The following is a 24,000-nucleotide window of genomic DNA, read 5'->3' on the forward strand; positions in this document are numbered from 1 at the left end:
TCTTTCTGTTTATTGTTTTCTTTCTCTCTTTAGAAAAATGTTTTTCTCCACTTACGTTATGTCACCTAATGAACATCTCTCATATCACCGAGATGAAAGTTTTCCTTTCAAGAAATTCTCATATTTCATAGAATAAGTTTAAAAATTTGGCGAAGATTATGTATCCACTTACGTCACGCGTAACATCTTTGGTTTTTTTTTTTTCTTTCTTTTTTTCTTTCTTCTTCTTCCTTACGTCACAGAATTAATTCTTATTAAGTATAAATGACATTTAATATAATGCAATAATATTAGTCGGTGGTTCGAATGTATGATTTATTTATTTATTTATTTACTTGTTTCTTTTTCCTTTTTTTTTTAAATTGTTAGGAAAATAAAAATATTATATTTCTATTAATTATTGAAGTACATATATTATATATATATATATATATAAAAGTATGAATATTAATTTTGTTTTCTCTTTTTATTGTAATAAATACGTTTGTAATACAAATAAAATTTAATATAGCTATTCTAATTTTATTATCGTATGCACTTAAGGGGTTAAATAATTTTTATTTTACATTAAGACATGACAGATAATCCGGTTGTAGACAGTTAATCATTGATGAAGTAAAAGGGAAAACTTGAAGGGTGAGAACGTTATTACGATTAATCTAAGTTAATCCACGCAAGACACGGACTAGATAGAGGAAGGGTGTAGCTACGTTAGTTGAGTATTTCGATGGGCTCCGAAGTAAACACAACTCCTCTGATAAGTAATTAAGCCGCTCAGAGGCTCTTCCGCGACCAGCTGCTCGTTTACTACACTCAGCTCCCTAATCAGGTAACGACGACTGTTTATACAAAGATTATAGATACAACGTCCGTACTACTTACTTCTCATTTCATTTCCAAATTCATTTTGTCAATTTTTTATCCACATATGAATGAGCTTTAATAATCTTTTGATTAATTCAATTTTAAGGATTATCATTTCTAATCGGATTTTAACCAATGAATGTTTATTTCTATTTACTTATATATATTTCAATGATTTTTTTATTATCCCTCGTATTTTGAATAATCATGAATTATATTTCGTATTACATCAATTTTCTCGTCATTATTCTTATTTTTGAATAATGAAAATATATATATATATATTTATGAGCAGTAATATAATATAATATAAATATTGTCACTTATTATTAAATGACAATATATTATGCGATATATTATTATATAATTTATATACTAGATTTCCTGCATATTTTTGACCAATATTTTATTTTAGATAAAAATCCACAGTCGTATTAATAATGGATAATTTTTTTTCTTTTCTTTTCTTTTCTTTCTTTTTTCTTTTTTTTAATTACCTTTCCAATTATAATTTCTTCTCATTTTCGTTTTTATTTTTATTTACTTATTTTCTTTTTTTAATTGTCTTTCAGAAGAAGAAGAACTTGGGAAATTTATTTCGCGATTGATTGGTACTTTCAAAATTCATCAGGTCATTTTCTGTCGATTTATATTTCAGACATGATTATCCATGTGGAAAGAATGATCAGATCATATTTTTCACATAATAATAATAATTATAATAATAATAATAATAATACTAATAATAATAATAATAATAATAATAATAATAATAATAATAATAATAATAATGATTATCATTATTATTATTATTATAATAAAATGAATGCATTGAAGAAGGGGGGTTGAGGAAGGAAGTCGTTAAATTATTAACTCTTTCCAATGACTACAGCGTGCGATTGCACACATTGATCTCAAATTTAAATTCCATAATTGATTGCGATAAAATATCAGCATCATCATTTTCCTGTTCTCTCGGAAATATGTTTTCGTCGATTTTGTGTAACTGTCGATTCGTAAAACGTCTCTCTCTCTCTCTTTCTCTCTCTCTCTCTCTCTCTCACGCGCGTGCACGCACGCGTACAGACACACACACACACACACACACACAGTCACAGATACTCAATTATATTCAGTCATATTTTAATTCAATTTTTGCGAACGACTCGTGCCATTCGTTGGCGACGTACCGTGAAATTACTCACTAATAACTCGGCTTCTATCGAGTACGAGCAGATTACGTAATAGGATTTTTAAAAAGATCGAATGGATATGAAGATTGACATGATATCGACTGTCGAATGCTTTCTGATCAGTTTTTCTTTTTTTTATTTTTTTTTTTTTTTTTTTTTTCCTTTTGCATCAATCAAATCATGCAGAATTTTTTTTTCTTTCTCTTTTTTTTTTTCCATATCATCGAAATTTTATACGATCCCACATTTCTATACAAATCATTCAATGAATTGTAATAAGAATAGTAAAAAGGATCTAAATAATAATAATAATAATAGTAAGAAACTAATGAGTTATGATTTATTAAAAACAATTAAAATATCTTCTAAATTAATAATTTTTCGATATATACGGATTGATACGTTTTCTTTTTTCCTTTTGTTAAAAAAAAAAAATATATATATATATATATATATACATATAAATATATATATTTTTTGTATAAATTATTAAATAAATAAATAAATAAATAAATAAATATATGTATATATATATATACACAAACACATACGAAATATATATATTTGTAGATTATCCTTTGTTCACTCATTCGTTCAATCAATTATGCATTTTATACGCAATCGTAGAATTTCTTTAAAAACTTCTTTAAAGAAGTTTTCGAATATCCATCGATTATTTTAAATCACAAAAGTCTTTTCAAGTACGTGAAGATACTCTCATTAAAGTTTCTTTGGGGTTCTCTGAAATGTGAGAGGTATTACTTTTCAAATCACTCTCTCTTTTTCCCCCCTTCTCTCTCTCTCTCTCTTTCTTTCTTTCTTTCTTTCTTTCTTTCTTTCTTTCTTTTTATCAAACATTGTCCTTCCTCGATTCGGTAGACGGGAATTACGATAGAACTTCTTATAAAAGGCAAGAGTTTCCCCCTTTCTCGAATTTCTTCAACACCTATGTACTTACTTACTACGTCACTTGGCACTTGGCAGTCAACAACGACCCTCCATTTCCTTTCTCGTAAGGCTACTTCGTTCCTCACTTCAAAAACGAATCGATATTCCGAAGGTCAAAATGATTGACGAAGCGTTACGAATAAAAATAGATGTTGGACGTATCTCGAAGTGAAAAAGGGGGAGAACTAAGATGATGGGAAGTGGGCAAAGGAAAGGGCAATTGAAAGGGCGAAGAAAAGTGAACAACCTTGGTGTAAGTTTTTAATGGAATACAGAAAGGGAATGGAAGGGAATTAATCATGACGACTTTCGGAAGGATGTCGTTAAGGTCGGATATTAAACTCTTATAAAAAAAAAGAAGTAAAAGGAAAAAAAAAAAGATCAACATTTTCGTTTCACATTGAAATAATATTTTTTAATCGTATAGAACAATTGCGAATTTGTATATGTAATTTCGAATGTGTGTGTGTGTGTGTGTATTTGTGAATTTAATGATAAAAATAATATCTAGTAAATATTTTGTTTATATTTATTCAGCTACGCAAATCATACTTAAGCAATATAAAACCAATCATTTTTAATCATTCGTTTAGTTTTTCTATATGTTCACGTTTAACACTTGTCAATATTTACGATTTGTTCGATATAAAACAATTTATATTTTATCTTTTATATACATCTACGTTCTTCTATATATTCGGTCTGAGCAAATAATTCCTATAAATATACGTTTAACTTATTAAATTATTAAATTAAAAATGAAAATTACGCTTAGATTAGGTTTTAATTGTAAGAGATAAATCGTATTCAAACGTAACATATATACAGTAAATAATTTAATCAAACACGTATACGCGTACATATATATATATACATTGTACCATCGTCTATATATATATAGATATATATATATTATTTTATTAAACGTTATTTTCTTTAGGTGGTACATCAAAGTCACTGAACCAATATATTTCTTCTCGACTTTCATGAATTCCCTTCGAACGATTTGTTTTCCAAGGTACACCTTAATCGACTTCGTTTACCGTGACGGACGCGTAATTTAGCATCGCATCAGCGGACCGTTGATACGACGAGATTTTTTTTTTTTTTTTAGTCGATTCGCTCGTAAACGTAGATAATAGCCGAATAATATGAAGCCATTATTTTAAGTCATTGAAGAATGTTACCGTACTACTTGTCACGATTTGAAGATACAATAATTTAATACTGTGTGAGATTGTAATCAACGATTTTATATCGAAGCGAATTAATAAAGAAGAAAGTGAGTGAGAGAGAGTGAGAGAGAGAGAGAGAGAGACGACAGAAAGAAAGAGAGAGAGAGGGAGAGAGCAAGAGAGAGAGAGAGAGAGATGAATTTATTTATTTTGTTTTTTTCATTAAAAAGAAATTACACGTCTTTCTCTTGGATTCTCGTACAAATAGGAATTTCGAAATACGAGGAAGAACGTAAACGTTCTCGATAGTCTTCGTCAGATCGATCGGTAGCAATGTCGTTGGAAATTGTGGAACTTCCAAGAGAGCGAGAGAGAGAGAGAGAGAGGGAGAGAGAAAGAGAGAGAGAGAGAGAAATAGAGTTAGAGATAGATGGCAAAAGGAAGAGATTCCTGTCACGAATTCTCCTCGAAGTCTGGATATCGAAGAACAAAAACGGGAGAGAGAGAGAGAGAGAGAGAGAGAGGGAGGGAGAGGGAGAGTAGTGACGAGGAGAGGAATGGTATATTGTGATAGAGGGTTGATCCATCAGAAGGTTTCATCCATCTTAGTATCGAAGTTTACCGACAGCCGAAGACCAAAGGACGAAGAGTATCTTGCAATCGTTTGAGGAGAATGATTGGACGACTCTTCGAATGTGAATTATATAAATTTACACGTAACTATATGTGTATGTGTGCGTATGTATAGGGTGTCCATTGTAAAGTATCCATTAGAACTGTTAATTAACAGTAATAAATAGTAACAATATTATCATGTAACTATAGTATGTATATATATTGTGTATATATGTAATACGTGTTTAAAATTTGTTTATCTGAATGTCCATTTTATATTAATGTAACATTCGAACGTCATCGAAACTGTTAATTAATAGATAATAATGTAAAAAAAGAAAAAGAGAAAAATAATATGAAAGAACAGTTTGCAAAATTAAAAGACACAAAACCTAAAAATTACATATATATTTAAATATTTTTTTTAATTATTGCATTGCATTAAACAATATCAATGAGACACCCCATATATATATATATATATATATATATATATATATATATATCAAATACATTATATTTGAGATTGCATTCAAAATTGTATGGTAGAACGGAAAGTAAATGATCTAACTCGGCCTGCTTCCAATTCGAAGCTTTTGCCATGACCGATCCAAGCATCTCGGAGGCCAACAACGAGGACGACTCTGACTTCAACTTCGACTTCGACTCGTTCCTGGCTCTAAACCATCCCGCAGACTGGCCACAAACAAGAAGGGGTGGGCAATTTCTAGGTTGCTCAGCATTTCCACCTCGTCGGACCGATTCGGTCCTTTATCTCTCTCTCTCTCTTTCTCTCTCTGTCTGTCTCTCTCTCTGTCTGTCTCTCTCTCTCAGTGTCTGTCTGTCTCGTTGATTCTCTTTACGATCAACCACAATGTTCTGAATCAGATGCCCTGTCGTTTCAATGAAACTATTGTCAGTCGATATTCTCCTCCATCGAAATACATATCCAACAATCTTTTTATCTTTTTATCTCTTTTTTCTCTCTCTCTCTTTTTTTTTTTTATTTATAAAATATTCCTTCTCTTTTATCAGTGTCGACAATTTGTAAATCTTATCAATTTACACAATGGATATAATAATCGTAATAACGATAGAAATACCATATCATAGTAGTAGAAAAGGGTAGGAAGAAAAAGAAGACAAAAAAAAAACAAAAAAAAAAAAAGAAGAAAAAAGAAATGAAATTCTGCTTTCGAGAATTCTGTTCGAGTCGACAATTTATGAATTTTAACAATTTATACAAAGGATATAATAATCGTAATAACGATGGAATAATATGGAATACTATGTGTAGTACGAAAAGGATAGGGGAGAAAAAAAAAGAAAAGAAAAAAAAACGAAAAGAAAGAAATGAAATTTTCCCTTGTTCAATGGCATTGAACGTTCTAAGAGAACATCGTTGTGTATAATTCGTATTTCTTTTTGTTAGTTGGAAATTGCTGGTATGGTCTAACACGGTCGAATTATTTCGTTACTTTCTAAATATACTTTTGTGCTTGTGTGTGTGTATGTGTAAGTAAGGATAGAAAGGAAAGATAGAGAGTATGGGTGTGTTTAGTAAACGTAGGTTGGAAACATTTGCCCTCTGTATCCGTGCATGATGTTTATCGTTATCCACGTTAATACTCTGCTCTCGTTACTAGAAAAGTTAAAAGTAAGTATAACAGCAGCTAGAGTAAAAACAACAACAACTACAACTACAACTAGAATAACAACAACAACAACAACAACAACAATATTAAAAACAAAAACAATAGCAATGGTAGCAGCAACGGTAACAGCAACTACGACATCAACTCGTTACAATGTCCAGACCAGCTGGGTTCCTTCTTCCACATTTTCTACTTTCGTGTACTCTTCCTTCTTTTTTCTCTTCTCTTTCGTCTACTATTCCTTCTCTCTCTCTCTCTCTCTCTCTCTCTCTCTCTCTCTCTCTCTCTCTCTCTCTCTTTTATATTTCACTATTTCGTTTCCCTTTTCATGGCTTTTCATGCCACTAAACGTTAAGTTTCCTGTTGCTGAAAGTAAGAGAGAAGAGGAGAGAAAGAAAGAAATGTGGAAAGGCGCGGCTAAATTTATGCTTCATTCGTACACGTTAGGTATACACGAGGAGGAAACGAGTGGAGCGTAAATTATGGTACTCGTGAAGGCGAACTTGCCCTCTTCGGCTACCTTTTTCTACTTTCTTTTTTTCTTTCTTTCTTTCTTTCTATCTTTCTTTCTTTTCTTCTTTTTTCCTCTTTTCTTTTCTTTTCTTTTCTTTTCTTTTTTTTCTTTTCTTTTCTTTTCTTTTCATCTATATCCATCCTCTTTCATAACACTACAAGGTGGTGCTGCTGATGCCGCTCCCGTGGGGGGTAGGTTACTAGCAAGCAGCTCGTGGCTTTTATTTATTGTTCCAGAGAGAAACGCACACGGAAGCCAAGCTTCCGTCTTCTCTCGCACATTGCGGCGGTGTGAGAAATTTAATTTTAAAAACTGCCACCGTCGCTTTTTCTCCAATGAAACGTGGCTTTTGCCCCCTACCTTTTCGTAAGGAAACCATCTAGACGAGAATGGTGATGGTTATGGTGATAGTAGTGGTACTGATACTGGTAGTGGTGGTGAGTGGTGAATGGTGGAAAGGAAAGTAGACTATTTCCTTCTTTCTCTCCCTCTCTCTCTTTCTCTTTCCAATTCTCACAGGAGTTGTCCTTCTCACAGTAACCATCTTGTTTCGTCTCTCTTAAATCTTCGTCGTTTGTTACACTTCGTGATACATTTAATAGAGAGAGAAAGAGTCTTCCCTTTCTATTTATTTCTCTCTCTTTCTCTCTCTCTCTCTCTCTCTCTCTCTCCCTCTCTCTCTTTCTTTTTTTTCTCTCTGTTTCCCTTGGGAGGAAGGCCTAGAGGAAAATGAGAAACCGATGGAAAAGTGTGAAAGTGTGAAAAAGTAACATGTACATCAATACTAGAAAAAAAGAAAGAGAGATGAAATACGTCGTATAATTTTATCATAGAATTTATTGATCTTTCTTTTTTCAAAGAAAAAGAGAGAGAGAGAGAGAGAGAGAAAATTAAATTAATTTATTAATTTCCTACCATCGAGGATATAATCAGAAAATTTTTACAAGCTTCTTCGTACATCTCGAATCATTCGTACGTCCTTGCAGAATTTACAAAAAAAAAAAAAAAAAAAGGTGATATACCTACATATACAGAAGAAGATATAATTATATGAAATTTTATATTGAATCATTGTCGCTCGATAACGAACGTATCAATTGAATAAATTTCTTTTAAAGAAATAAAAATTTATGAAGATTTTAATCGACACTGTATTAAATCTTAATCGTAAGTTTTGACGACTTTCTCTTTCAAGTATATATATATATATATATATATATATATATATATATATATATATATATATATATATATATATATATATTAATATTCACAGAAAAACTCTTTTCGTTTCTTCTATACTTTGGATACATTGTTCAGAGGTAAAAGAGGATGAAGTGAGAGGATAGAGTCCTCCTTTCCTTCCTTTCCCTCTCTTTTCCCTTCTCTTCTCTTCTCTTCTCTTCTCTTCACTCCTTTAGTAAAATTACGAACGGAAGGCACTAATTGACTGGCTCCGTCGCCTCCGGTTTTCGAAACGAATTAGCCGTCGACGAATGCGATTCAGTCTGGATAGACCCTTCGTTTCTCCACGCCTTTCCCCGTCCTTTTTTCTCTTTACACCACTCTCTCTCTCTCTCTCCCTCCCTCCCTCTCTCTCTCTCTCTCTCTCTCTCTCTCCCGTTTTTCCTAGAACGAAAAGTGCTCGCGTTTTTCAGAGCTACATCTCGTTACGTAGCCCTATGCGATAAGGTATTTGTAGTGGTAGAGCACGAGAGAGAGAGAGAGAGAGAGAGAGAGAGAGAGAGAGAGAGAGAAAGAGAGAGAGAGAGAGAGAGAAAGCTTGTTAAACCATCGAGAATTCGAGTTAATTCCGCCTCGCGTTCGAAGCAACCAGCCCATTAGCCACTATGGGACCGAGCCTAATTAGCCTGCCAGGGGGTTGTTGGATTAATGCGACACCCTCGTCATCAGAAAGACTCGCGATGTACGTTACCCATGTACTTTCTGATAATCTTTGTCGGCAATCCGTATTCGTAATAGTTCGTAACTAGTCTCTCTCTCTCTCTCTCTCTCTCTTTCTCTCACTTTCTGTCTGTCTTTTTTTCTTTTTTTATTTGTCTCTTTATTTCTTTGGTCTTCTTTATCTCTTTTCGATTTCTCCGACCTAACGAACGAATTCTTGTCTTTAGAGTCGACCGGATAAATCAGAAAGATTGAGTGAGATAAAAAGAGTGAGAGAGAGAGAGAGAGAGAAAGAAAGAATTACTGCTTCTATTATCTATAGAAATATCGCGCCTCTCGAGATGCCACCGTCTATCGAACAACCACAACTCGATTAACGCCTGCTACGTCGATATTCATGATCGTTCTCTCTCTCTCTCTCTCTCTCTTCCTCTTGTCCTCTATATCATGAATATATACACACACACTAATACAATACAATGTATATATATATATATATATATATATATATATATATATATATATATATATATATACATACATATATTTTCAACGTCGATACTTCTCTATATAATATGCAAGAGTATTACATAGGAAGAGCGAGAGAGAGAGAGAGAGAGAGAGAGAGAGAGAGAGAGAGAGAGAGAGAGAGAGAGAGAGAGAGAGAGATTTACATCGATGATGGGATTTCGATTTATATCTTCGTAATAAAAGGCCATTTAACGAACACACAATTCCCATCTCCCTATATCTTCGTGTTTCTCTCTGTATTTTTATAATACTTATTATCGAGCTAGCTTGTTATTCGAATGAGATAAGCCGATAATCTGATTCACTGACCGTTTCGATATTATTACATACAAGCGTTATCGAGATCGAAATAATTGTATGTTAGTGTTCATTTCTCTCTCTCTCTCTCTCTCTCTCTCTCTCTCTCTCTCTCTCTCGTTCTCGCTCTATCTTTTCATCTATTAGTTACTTTCGACGATAATTGAAGTTTTAGAAAATACTTTGGTAACTATATTTATGATAGATAATACATTAGATCACGTAGAATTCTCGTATTGGCGTTATTATCGGAGGCAAATGTATTTACGTACATAGAAACGTATGTACGTATGTATGTATGTATGTATGTATGTATATGTTTGTATGTACGTAAGCGAACGTATGCATCTGACACGTTTCATTTCGCAACGATATGATAATTCAGAACCAAGTGAAAGTGGAAGGGCTGGAGCAAGTTTATACGCGCATATATATATATATATATATATATATATATATATATATATATACGTGTGTACTTACCTCATCGATCGGAAACCTTTCGCGCTAAGCTTTACCGCTGAGCTTAATTTTCAATTATCGCTGGATTCCGTAGGACCGACGAGAACGAAATTGGATTCTAATGACGTGCTCATAACGATCAGTTAGATTTTATGCTTTACGGTAGAGAAGGTAAAAATGAAAAAAAAAAGGTAGAAAAAAAGAGAGAAAAGAAAAGAATAGAAACGAAACGAAAAGAAAAAAGAAAGGAACAACAATTAAAATCTTTCACGTAAGAACATGAAGATCATTTTTGGACGAATAATAAAATATATTCATAGGATCTCGTGTTATTATTATCACGAAATAAAAAGATTTCTATTTAATTATTTAACGTAAATCGATAATATCATTTTGATTAAAATTCATTAAAGCGTTTTACAAATTTTCTTTCTCATATTCTTCTTCTTCTTCTTCTTTTTTTTTTTCTTTTTTGTTTTTTTTTTTTATTCCATTTTATTATGACCGTCGGATTAAGAGTAGACAACGGAGGAACAGGATATTTTCTTCAAATATTTTTCTCGCGAATTAAATAACGTACCATCGAAAAAGGGGAGTCGACGACAGTGTGAAAGAAAGCGAGAGAGAGAGAGAGAGAGAGAGAGAGAGAGAGAGAGAGAGTGAGGAAGAGAGGGAGAAACTCGTGATAGAAGGAAAAGAAGAAGTGCGAGATGCCATAGCTCGGAGGCCTTCATGCATGAAGCTTGTACGGAGGTCACCAACCCTCTGACATATACACACATACACACACACACACACACACATACGCACACGTACACACATACATACTCTACCTATTTCTTTCTCTTTCTTTCTCTTTTCTCCTTTTTCTTTTCTCTTTCGATATAGGGGAACTTCTAGAACACGGAAAACGCATGGCATTGAGCGTGGGGGGTGGGGGGTGAAGGAGGAAGGAGAGAGGGATGTTAGAATACGACATGGAGTTTCGAGGGTTGTTAATATCCTGGAAATCTGTTTTCCTCTATCCCCCTCCCTCTCCCTCACCTTCATACCTCCAATACCCTCGTATAAGCATTTGAAGTCTTTCCATTCGACCGCGATGCGTAATGCGTGTAAGCTATTGCACTATGGCGTCTAAGTTGATGGGTGGTCGTTGGCAATGGCGTCGAACTCCCCTCCCCCCCTTTAGTAAAGAAATTCATCCAAGAGCGACATCCGCTCGATCGCACCCACCATCTTTTTTTCCGGACCTTATTTCCGGACACCCCTTATATTCACATTTTTCCGAGGCCTTTTGGGGTAACGCATGAAAAAAAAAAAAAGAAAAGAGAAAAGAGAAAAAGAGTGAGAGAAATGATGAAAAAAGAAAAGGTAAGAAAAGGTAAAGAACGATGAAAAAGAAAGAAAAAGAGGGGAGACAGCTTTCACGAACCCGACGACGATATTTCTTCTTCTACTTTTTCTTCTTCTTCTTCGCGTTCTTCTTCGCGTTCTTCTCTCTTTTGTGTGGATTCTTCTTCGTTTTCTTCTTCTTCTTCTTCTTCGTCTTCTTCTTCTTCGATGAATCGAACTAGACGAGAAACACATTTCTATTTACACCGACCGTACTCTGTATTTGCACGTTCGTATATGCACGCGATTTTTAACCTTATATTTTTACATTGACTTTTTCGTTTTTTTTTTCTTTTTTTTTTGTTTCTTTTTTTTCGTCCCGTCCCCTTCCTCTCTCTCCCTCTCTCTCTCTCTCTCTCTCTCTCTCTCTCTCTCTCTCTCTCTCTCTCTCTGATACGTCTACGTTTAACTTCGTATTATTATACGTATTATTATTCGTGCATTTTCTTTTTATTTTTTATTTTTATTCATCTTTTATTTTCAACTCTCTATAACGTCCTATGTATAAATAATTTAAATTACGAACAATCGTTATATCGTTACGGTAAATCTGTGTTATTAAAGTTTTATTTCATTTTTAAATATAATTATATTTTCCAACGATATTATCGTAAATATAAATTACATCCAGTATAGTATGATTATATTCGAGTACAGATTGATTCAAAAAGTTCCTAAGTGATATTAAAAATCGACTTTTTCTTTTTCTTCTTTCCTTTTCTTCAGATAATAAAACGATCGTACATAAAAGCTACATTTTAGTTATATAATCATTTAAAAACTGTCGAGTATATAAGTTTCATATTATATAAAGCTTTTTGTAGACACGTAAACGAAATTGTTTTTACTGGATTAAAATTTGTCTCTCTTTCTCTCTCTTTCTCTTTTATTTCTTTTCCCCTTAATTTGTAACATAAAAGAAACAAGTACGATGTCCATTAATTGATTAAACGAACATTATAATTGATATAATTGAATTACGATTTAGATCTATCGATAATCAATCAGAAATCAGAGACAACGATTAAAGAGATATAAAAGACGATGAAGTTCCATCGGTGATTGGCTTTTTTTTTATATTGACTATGAATTGACGTGACTAGAAGATCCTTATCGGTGACCTTCCCCTTGGATGAAAGTCCATTACTTGCGATCTTACGACGATAAAAATAGATTCTTTGTGTAGATATGATCGATGAACTGGACTCATTTCAGACTATAAATGTCAGGGTGGAGATTCTTTGTCGGTTAGGAACAGAAATAGAAGGATAAACGGAGATCGATAAAGAGATGGATGTTGTCGGTGCTAAGGGATGAAAAGGGGGGTTGATATCGTTAAAGTGATTTTTTTTTTTTTTTTTTTTTTTTTTTTTTTTTAATGAAAATAGAATGATACTTATCGAGATACCGAGGATTTAATCATTTCAAAATCATTCGTCTACGAAGAATGAGTATTAAAATGGTTTATGAATACGAAGGCTTTTTTATTTTCATTTTTTTCCCTTCTTTTTTTTCCTTTTTTTTTTTTAGATGTTTTAAATATAAAAAGCAAAAATATAAAATCGTCATTATTTAAGGTTCAAAATTTTTCCGTAGGAAATAATTAATATTGAAATATTATTATTATTATTATTATTATTATTATTATTATTATTATTATTATTATTGTTATTATTTTCTGATTAATGATTAACCACACAATATTATAATCTATTAATTTTTGAAAGCTTTTTAAAAATGTCTTTCTAATTATCATTCGTTGAATAAATATTTTTTTTAAACTTAAATAAATCTGACGCGAAAGAGGGAGTAACGTGAAAGAATTTTTTTCGTGAAATAAAATATAAAAATGCAGAATGCGCGCATTGAATTATAATATTTCACGTGATCGAATACTTAATGAATACGGCGAAAAAACGATAGAAAACGGAATCCGAGAAACAAAAAAAGGAAAGAAAAAAAGTAGAAGAAAAATTTAGAAATTCGAAGTGCGACTTAACGGTAGAACTTCTCGGTTGCTTAACATATTGCTATTCGATGTGGGTGTTCACCTAATGCTCGGCTTTGTCTCATCCAAGAACAAGCGATTTTCTGTGGAGAAAAAGAGTGAGAGAGATAGAAGGAAAGAAAGAAAAAAAAAAAGAAAGAAAGAAAGAAAGGAAAAAAGTGAAAGAGCGGGGATAGAACGGGACTCCAACGTTCCTCACTCCACTTTATTTCCTCCCTTACCCTTTATCGCAAAAGCGGAGTGAACCTTTTTGAAACGGGGGATGAAAGAGCGCAAAGAAGTCTGAGACTTTGACTCGTCTCGAGGATTCACAAAAAAGAAAAGGAAAGAAAGAAAGATCAGAAAAAATTTGAAATCAAATTGATCGAATTGATCGGAAAATAAAATAAGAAGAAAAAATATAATATATTATTGTTAAATTTTTTTTATATATAAATTATTATTGGAATTAGCGTATGAACGTATATAATAAATAAAAAATTTTCCATAAGATTTAGAACTAACGTAGTTAGTCTTGCGACAATAACATGCTTGCTTTACTTCTTTATCCCTCGTTTCTTTCTTTCTTTTTCTTTTCTTGTGATTATTTTCTTTTATTTTTTATTTATTTATTTATTTATTTTATTTTTTTTTAATAAAGAAACGGACATTCGAAGGTAGAGACAGAGACTCTATCGAGCAACACAAAAGGGAAGCTTTTATCGTGAATCTTCATCTTTCAATTCCTTTGACTGAAAAAAAAAGAACAAAAAAAAAAAAGAAAGAAAAAAAGAAATAGAAAAAAAGGGAAAAGAAAAGAGAAAAGTAAAAAAGGAAGATGACTACTGTGTTCTTTAAATTTTCTTTTTATATAAAGTATATACATCTTGAAAAATAAGTCCAAAAGAAACCGCTAGATTTTCAAAGACGAATATGGCTTTGATTCACGAATGAAAGGACAAGGCTATAAAGATAGATAGATAGATAAAGAAAGAAAGAAAGATAGATAGATAGATAGAGAAAGAACGATCGAATCTTTTAGTCGCCATAAAAGCATCCCTATACCTTCTTACCAGTTCATACTTTTCAAGAAACAGTAACTGCATCCCTTCTTCTTCTTCTTCTTCTTCTTCTTCTTCTTCCTCTTCTTCTATTACCTATCTCTTTCTTTTTCTTCTTCTTTCCATTCTCCTTTCTTTCTTTCTTTCTTTCTTTCTTTCTTCCTTCCTTTTTTTTTTCTTTTTCCTCTACGACGAGCTAGTTACGTACCATACAACTCCTGTATTTATGAGGGATCCTACGAGGGAGGAAAACACCGTACACGTCGCCAATTTCCACGAGGATATATCCTCACCCTCGTTCTTCCCCTTACCATCCCTTTTTTATCCCTTCCTTTTTTTTCTTTCTTCCTTTCTTTTTTTTTTTTGTTCACTTCGCTCCACCTCTCTCTATACTTCTTCCATTTTTCTCTTTCTCTCTCTATATATATGCGTGTGTATATGAGCATATATATATATATATACGTACATATACATACATTCATATATACATTTATACATGTATACATACATTCACACAAACATACATTCATATATATATATATATATATATATATATATATAAAATGTGTGTGTGTGTGTGTGTGTGTAAAACACGATCGTTCCAATTTTTCCGCTCCATAACTCTTAACGAGTACTTCCCTAAGAAAATGATCGTCCTTTTATTCGCGACCACGAGTACCTCTTATTCGCTTGGACAATATTTCGTGCCTCCGATTATTCGACCGTTCTCTTATTTTTCCTCCCTTTTTATATACGTATGTATTTCCATAAAAAAAATAAAGAGAGAGAGAGAGAGAGAGAGAGAGAGAGAGAGAGAGAGAGAGAGAGAAGAAAAGTATAGGAACTTTCGTATTCAGGATATGTCGTGTTACGTTGTTTTTAATATTTAAAAAAAAAAAAAAGAAAAAAAAAGAAAAGAAGAAGCACGAAGTGGCAGTAACTTCTTTGTCGAAATCATATTTCTTTTCTTTTCTTTTCTTTTCTTTTTTCTTTTTTTTGTTTCGTTTTTTACTGCTCGCGATCGAAGAAGAATTATTAAATGTGTTAATTGATTTATACCGAGGAAAAAATAAATGCGAATTAGAATAATGATTGGGTTAAATGAATACTAAGTATTCATTAGAAGAAGTCTTCTTCTTTTCCTTTTTTTTTTCTTTTTTCTTTTTTTTTTTCTTTTTTCTTTTTCTTTTTGTTTTAACTACTAATCTGATCTACGAAGGATAAGTTTGTTAATTATATGTTTATTTTATATATATATATACATTTATTTATTACGATAGTTAATAGTGTTAATTAATTATTTTTTAGAAACAAAAGAAATAAAATAAAATGCTATTGTCGTTTTATTAATTTTCAAATTAATTCGATAAAGAATAATCGTTAACGAACAAAATAATTCATGATTATTTTGTTTTCTCTTTTTATTATTATTATTATTATTATTTTTTTATTTAGTTCTTTATTTCCTTTTTATTTTTCTTTCTTTTCTTTTTTTTATTCCCCCCTCGCTCCACCCTCACCAACCGACACGATTTACATGAAAGTTTTCGTCTCTTTTACAGCTGCAGCAGCGGCGTCTCGAGTCTACGTAGACGCGTTATCCAGACTGGCACGTCAGGCACAGCTGGGAACATGGGGTGGTTCGAAAGATGTCGGTGAGTTGCAAAAAAATCGTTCGAACTTTGACACGTGGATAATATGAGACGAAAGCGAATAAATTATATCGCGTGTCTTTGTGTTTCATAAGTTACACGTTTTTTATCTTTTTGTTTCTCTTTCTCTCTCTCTCTTTCTCTTTCTCTGTCTGTCTGTCTATACCTATCTCTGTCTTTCTCGCACATTCAATTAAAATGTCCACGTAGAAATTCGTAGGACGAGACAAAAAGGTTTGAAGCATCATCCTTTTTCTCTTTTATAACTTGATAACGTCGAACAGCCGACTAATTAATTAGACTGTCTCTCCACGTATCATTTACCCCGACGCAAATAAATCGTATATAGACTATAAACACGTATACAACCATTTGCGTAGATAAATGCCCGGTGGAGCGTTCATACTTATTGGACGTTTTTATTTCTACTCGTTTTATCGACCAAAAAGAAAACAAAAAGAAAGAAAAGTTATTACTGCGTATATGATAATATTAATAATAATAATAATCATAATAATAATAATAACAATAATAATAATAAAATAATAATAATAATAATAATGATAATGATAATGATAATAATAATAATAATAATAATAATAATAATAATAATAATAATAATAATAAAGTATTCTTTTGCATTTTTGCAAAATAGGATCAACCCTTAATAATAATAATAAGAACAAATTTTTTTTTTTAACTACTTTTAATCCATCAAATTTAAAAAGGAAGATAGCCAGACAGATAGATAGAGAAAGAGAAAGAGAGAAAATTCGAAAATATAAAAGTTAAAAAATGTTCATTCATTGTTATCGATTAAAGAATTAAAGGATCACGATCTCATGTTAATATCCACGAGTCCAATTATTTGAACTTATCTGATACTTTTTCTCACCTAATTATTTATATCGAGGAACATCGAAAGATTTTTCGTCGCTCGATTTATTTATTTTTTTTTTTTTTTTTTTAATTCTTTTTTTTCTTCTCACATTATTCCCAGACAAAACTTTTCTCTTGGTCGTTTCAATTTTCGAAGCTTGCCGTCACAAACGACAGGCTTGGTCTACCGATGTTCGAGCTTACTCGAGGCTTCGCAAAGCCAATAAAAGCTCCTCGTTCATTTAATCGTGACTAAGCTTTCGAGCCTTTCCCTCCCTCCCTCACCCCTCCCACTCTCTCTCTTCTCCTCTACCTTTTTTTTTTCGTTTGCACGCATCAGATACACTCTCAGATTTCTCCTTTCGCCTTCTACGATCGTTATATGTACATAGGTACATTAAAAAGAGAAAGGAGAATGAGAGAGATCAGAAAGAAAAAGAGAAAAGAAAAAAAAAGAAAAAGAAAAAAGAAACGTAGAAATGTACTTAACAAGATCATTGCAGCGCGATAAGTGTGCGTATTAAGTTCAGGTCGATAACCCTTATAATCTCGGAAGGGTAAAGAAGGGTAAAAACTCTCAAGCTCTCGAAGTTCTTTCTGCTTTCTCTATAGTGCATATAGGAAGATAGGGAAGGAGATGTGGCAAGGGGGTGAAATGGGAAGAAGAGTTAAAACGGATGAGGGGGCACAGAGGGAGGGGGAGGAAGACTCTCCTAGGAAGCTTTCCAAGTGTAAGAGACTCATGGCAAAGTTTTTATTTGTTCGCTCGGCTGGTACACATTGGCAGCATGGGATATCGGTATAGCGAGTTTCTTTATCGCGTTCGAACCGTCCCCTGTTCCCGCCTTATTCCTTTCTCTCTCTCTCTCTCTCTTCTTCCTCCTCCTTCTCCTTCTTCGTCCTCCCCTTACATCTTTCCATTCTGGTTACCCATCAATATCAAACTATCTTTTCGTACTTTTCTCTTGAGAAAGAATTTATCATCGTGCATTGCGTCAGTTAGATAGATCGTAGATTCTCTTCCCTTCTTCGCATTTCTATGCGACTTCCCTTCATGGATCCTTTTTAAATGAAATTTTTCATCGTTTTATTTTAACGCTTCTTATTTGCTCTTCTTTCTTTCTCTCTCTCTCTCTCTCTCTCTCTCTCTCTCTCTCTCTCTCTCTCTCTCTTCCTTTTTTGTATTTTTCTTTTTTTTTTAGAAAGAGAGAGAGAGAGAGAGAGAGAGAGAGAGAGAGAGAGAGAGAGAGAGAAAGAAAGGGAAGAAGGAAAGAAGGACAATTAATTTGATTTTGTTAAATCGTTTAATTCAATTTGATACTCTTTTATTTTAAGATTTTATGTTTCTCATATCGATTTCAATGGATTATCGAAAAAGTCACTTGACGAAATGTTGGCTTAAGAGAACCCGAGGGAGAGAGAGAGAGAGAGAGAGAGAGAGAGAGAGAGAGAGAGAGAGAGAGAGAGAGAGAGAGAGAGAGAGAGAGAGAGAGAGAAAGAGAGGGACTTTGATACGGTCCAGCAAAGTAAATTTATGATAATCGAGGGAAACCACCGAAGCGATTCTATTCCACGCGATAACCGAAAACGAGTGGCGATCGCGTGTATCTATATCCTGTAATATCGCCATTGCATCAAGCTACACGACGATATTCGAAGTTAACTACGATCGGTTAGAATATTCCCTGGCCTTTAATACGGGCCCAGTTAACTCTATACGAGACGCCCTCCGGCTCCTTCCAATTTAAACTCTATCTATATACATATGTAAGTATGTATGTATGTATGCATGGATACACACACACACACACACACACGCATACACATACACACAGATAGACACCTTATTCGCAGTATTTCATGATATGAATAGAACTTGGATTATTATTTGCAGTTCAATTGCTGGATTCTCATTTATGCAACGTTTCAAACATAAAGAAGATCCTACAAAGCATTCGATTTCATCTTCGTCCTTTTTCTATTATCGATTATAAGAAACGAAAGGAAAAGAGAGAGAGAGAGAGAGAGAGAGAGAGAAAAATGAAAAAAAGAAATTGGATTAGATTCAATTTCAATTACGACAGCTCTTTTTCACGTCATTGTCTTCTTCCACGGAATCGTTTCTTATCGTAAATTCCAATAATTTATATCGACTATTATCAAATCAACTATTACCAGATACAACAAAGCTAAATACGTTTTATAATAATAGAGGCGAATCAGCTTTACGGTAAGTTGATCAACGTTTGTGGTAATACGCTTATTATCTCTCTCTCTCTATATATATATATATATATATGTGTGTGTGTGTGTGTGTGTGTGTGTGTGTATCGTGCTATCTTTCAAGTGAAATTATCATCCGAGAATAGCAATGCGTACTAAATGCGGATCAAATTTGCGATTCGACTAACGCGCATTTAATTATTTACGTTATATTCGAAATACTAGCATCGGTTTAGTTCATAAACGGAGTGTTAGCTATCTAGCGATTTACACAGAAAGCTCTCCAATTCGTATCGTTATATATCTCTTTGGATATTGGTCATAATTATTCATAAAGATTCGCAAACGAAACGATACGAAAAATGATCGCGCTCGTGTGTTATATTATCGTGACGTCGTTTCAAAAAAAAAAACAAAAACAAAAAAAAACAAAAAAACAAAAAAAAAGAAAGAAAGAAAGGAATATATATATATATATATATATATATATATATATATACGATGATAAATGTGTGTTGTGTGAGCATTGGTAAACATGAAAAGGTCGATCCATTTCGAACAAATGTACAATACTTCTCGATATTCCTAAAGTTTATTTCCATGCTTTCTTTTTCTCTTTTATTTTTACAAATTTACAGTTCTTTTTCTTTTTATGATAGAACTTTATATAGAATGAAACATATAGTGTATAGATATATGTATGCGTGGGTATGTTTTTTTAGAGTATATTGACAAATATTTAGATGAATGTCTCTCACTCTCTCTCTTTTTCTCTCTCTATCGTAAATATGTATTCTGAACATGTGATCACTTTGTTTTCATATCTTTCGTACCTCAATACACTTTGTTTTGTTTTGCGAGCCAGTCGTAACGAGAACGTCCTGGAGTTAACATAGTTTTATTTTTCTTCCTTCTCTTACGAAATAAAATTTAAAGAAAATTTAAATATATATATATATATATATATATATATACGCGATGTAAATACGTTATATATTATTTAATGTGCATAATTATTATTTAACGTGTTTAATATTTGGCGATGATCGAATATCTATTATTAAAAGGATATAAAATATTTTAGATCGAAACGAAATTAAATGTAAAAATTAAAAAAGAAGAAAACAAAATAAATTCTACACATGATAAAAAAAAGTCCGCTTATTTTATTTCGATTATATTGATATATTATATTAATCGAAGTAAATCCAATCGAGAAATTAGTTTTAATTGTGGAAATAAATAAAAAAAAAATAAATATATATATATATATATATATATAGAAAAAGAAGAAGAAAAAAAGAGGAAAGAAAATGAATAAATTAATGCGTAACGACAAATTTTCGAAATGTTTTATAACTAATTATTAGTGATAACGTAAAAAATTTGTAGTCATTTAAATGGATGTAGAAAAGTAAAGAAATAAAAATTTCCTTTCTTATCAGGGAATAATGCTTTACCTTGGGAGAAGACGTTTCGCGTATTTCTTAAAACGGTCCATTTCCTACTACGTTGGTTGGACTATTTTATCATCCCTGCCGGTAGTTTGGTCGTTTGCCAAAAGACACCACACCGATCTATGCTCGTTAAGGTACATAGAATGGTTAGGCTAGGAGTTTTCTCAAGAGTATTCCGTAGTTGATGCTTTTTCATTGGATTATTAACCTAAACTACATATAACCTATTAAAAGAATCTTTATGTTTATCTTTTCTAATATCGATTATAAGAATTTTTCTTATTTTATTTTATTTTTCTCTTTTCTTTCTTTTTCTTTTCCTTTTTTTTTTCTTTCATTATATCCTCGTTCTTTTTCCTTTTATTTTTTTTTTTTTGTTACGTTTTATTTTTACTCTTAGATTTTATCTCATGTGAGAGTTAATATCGGACGATAAATAACAATTTGTATTCTTTCCTTTTTCGAACTTTACTTAGACATAATTGAACCAGAAATATAAAATGGAGCGAATGTGTGGGTGGATGGTAGAAGGAGTTAAGTAGAGAAGTGAGAAGAAGTGAGATAGAATTAATCTAATAAAGAAGGATATTTTTCTTTCTTTCCTTTTTTCTTTCTTTCTTTCTTCCTTCCTTCGTTCCTTTTTCTCTTCTTTTTTATTTTTCATTTTCTTCCTTATTTCCCTTTTTGAAGGCTCTCATTTGAGCTTTAATTTCAGTCTGGTTTAACGATCCTTTCGTTTATATTTAGAATCTATGAAGATTTTTTCTTCGTTTTTCGCCATCTACTCCGTTACTAAATATTACTACTCGAGCAACGTTTTCACACAAAGAGAAAGAGAAAGAGAGAGTGAGAGAGAGAGGGGGGAAGGGATGGAGGGAGTCTCCCCAGGTCATTCCATTGAATCGAATAGGATGAAGTTTGGAAACAACATGTTCAAACAAAATACCGTGAGAGCAATGTCGTACGTTCGGGCACGTTGTAACAACTTCATGTCATGGCGTGTTACATCGCACCGAACTGCACCGCACCGAACCGCACCGCACCGCATCGCACCGTACCGCACTGCACTGCACTGCACTGTACAGCACTGTATCGCATCGCACCGCACAACACAGCATCGTACCATACTTATTTTCCTTTCCGAACGTACTCCGATATTCAATTTTCCATACAGATTTTCCGCTTGCGTCCTCTTCTCTCGACCTTTCAACTCCAGTTGGAAAAAAAATACGATAACACATATGTGTACGTATTTCGTAGAGCTCGTCCTACGCACATCATACATGTATGTTTTATATATATATATATATATATATATATGTATGTACATACAGACATATACATATACGTACATATCACTGTATATCTGGTATCATATATTTTTGTTTTGTTTTGTTTTGTTTTATTTTGTTTTGTTCTGTTTTCTATGTGTTAGCCTCTTACGGATCTTTGTCGACGAGGTCGAAACAAAATATTTATCCATCGAGATCATCGAATTTTTCCATTCGCTTCTTCCTTTTTTCTTTTTCTTTCTCCTTCCTTTTTTCTATCTTTCTTTTTCTTTTCCTTTTGTATTATTTTTCTTTTTTTTTTTTTTTCTTTTTTTCGTACGTCCAGTTTTCAAACGTATCCTGCAGGATTATATATATATATATATATATATATATATATATATCCGTTTGCGATGCCAACGTTAAATAATTTTCAAGAAGTCTTTTTATATGTTCTTTGTTCTCTATGTTAAAGTGAATTTTCGATTTTAAAAATAAAAATTCTCATCTCGTTCAGAGAAGCTTTCTAGCTTTTCGTGAGATACTGGTTAAAGGATTAAAGAGTTTTAACGCGCGTATCCAAGAGTTCTTTTTTTCAAAAGTTTCCTTAAAAAAAAAAAAAGAAAAAAAAAGAAAGAGATAAAAGGGCAATTTTGATCCGATGGTATTTGAGAAATTTTTTATTCAACGTATCGATCTTAAATTGAATATATTCGATCGATTGAATTGTTACGTGTTCATTCGTATTTTAGTTTAATTCGACATATTTACTTTCTTTTCTTGTTTACTGATCTACGTTCGTACGTTTTGTCAAAATTGTTGTTGTGTTAGAAATGAGATTTGTTTTTCTTCCTTTTCAATTTTTTTCTTTTCTTTTTCTTTGTTTTTTTTTAGTTCTTAATTCGTTTTAATTTCGGGAGAAGAGAAAGGAGAGACAGTAGTTTATTATAGTTTATTTTTATTATTACTATTATTATAATTATTATTATTATTAATAATAGTAGTAGTACTATTAGTATTAGTATTATTTAAAGAAAGGATCAAAAGTAATTGAAATTAAGTTGAGGCCGGATTTAAAGAGAAATGAAGAATTTGATACATAGCGGAAATTTACCTTACTCTTGGAATCTCTGACTGGGAAAATTAGTAGTTCTCTTTTTACCGAGTAATTCAGTCGAATAAATGGTTTCGGTGTCGGGAAAGCTTCTAGGATTCCTTTAAAGGGATTCCTTGAGTTGAACCAAGGTGGAATAGAAGGAAAGAGAAAAAGAGTAAGAAAGAGAAAGAGAGAGAGAGAGAGAGAGGAAGGGAGACAGACAGAGAGACTTTCTTATGAATGGTCTTGGCGAAAAGTTGCTGGAAATGGGTAGATTTTATCTCAAGAGGAAAATTAAACTATCATTTAGCATTGTTACGCTTTAAGAAAAGATAACTACTTTTCTTTCCTTCTTTATTATTATATTATACGTCTTACCAACCAACATTCTTCACTTCTTCTCTCTTTGTATTTTCTCGTTATGATGACTATCGTAGAAACATATATATATATATATATATATATATATATATATATGTATATATATATATATATATATATATATATATATTCGTGTGTGTGTGTCTGTGTGTATGCATGTATGTATTTGAAGGGGTCCAGTCAGCATCAGCTTCAGGATAGGCCATTAATGGCCTCTTCACGAGGATCAGAACGTTCGGTTCGTTTCGCATTACTTCTGGAACGCGCGAGGGTTCACTCGCATAGATTCTTCCAGAATCGAACGAACTTAGGTGAATCGAGAAAATTGGATGTCCGATATCGGACAAGGTTATCCCACACTTTTTCCTCGAGAATAGGTTTGTCCTTTAAAGACGGAGAAAAGAAAGGAGAGGAAAGGAAAAGGAAAAATAAAAATAAAAAA

The 24,000-nt window shown here is 32.3% G+C and overlaps 1 protein-coding gene across 1 annotated transcript in view; it reads left to right on the forward strand.

Moving 5' to 3' along the window:
• The window catches only part of LOC124421840 (general transcriptional corepressor trfA), a 157,661-nt gene that overhangs the window by 76,292 nt on the left and 57,369 nt on the right, over window positions 1–24,000 (forward strand). Inside the window, exon 5 of the mRNA XM_046957492.1 lies at window positions 16,162–16,254. Within this exon, the coding sequence (XP_046813448.1) occupies window positions 16,162–16,254 (93 nt within the window). The remainder of the gene's footprint in view (window positions 1–16,161; window positions 16,255–24,000) is intronic.

This window comes from Vespa crabro, chromosome 2 (assembly GCF_910589235.1).
Source record: "Vespa crabro chromosome 2, iyVesCrab1.2, whole genome shotgun sequence".
NCBI classification, from domain to species: domain Eukaryota; kingdom Metazoa; phylum Arthropoda; class Insecta; order Hymenoptera; family Vespidae; genus Vespa; species Vespa crabro.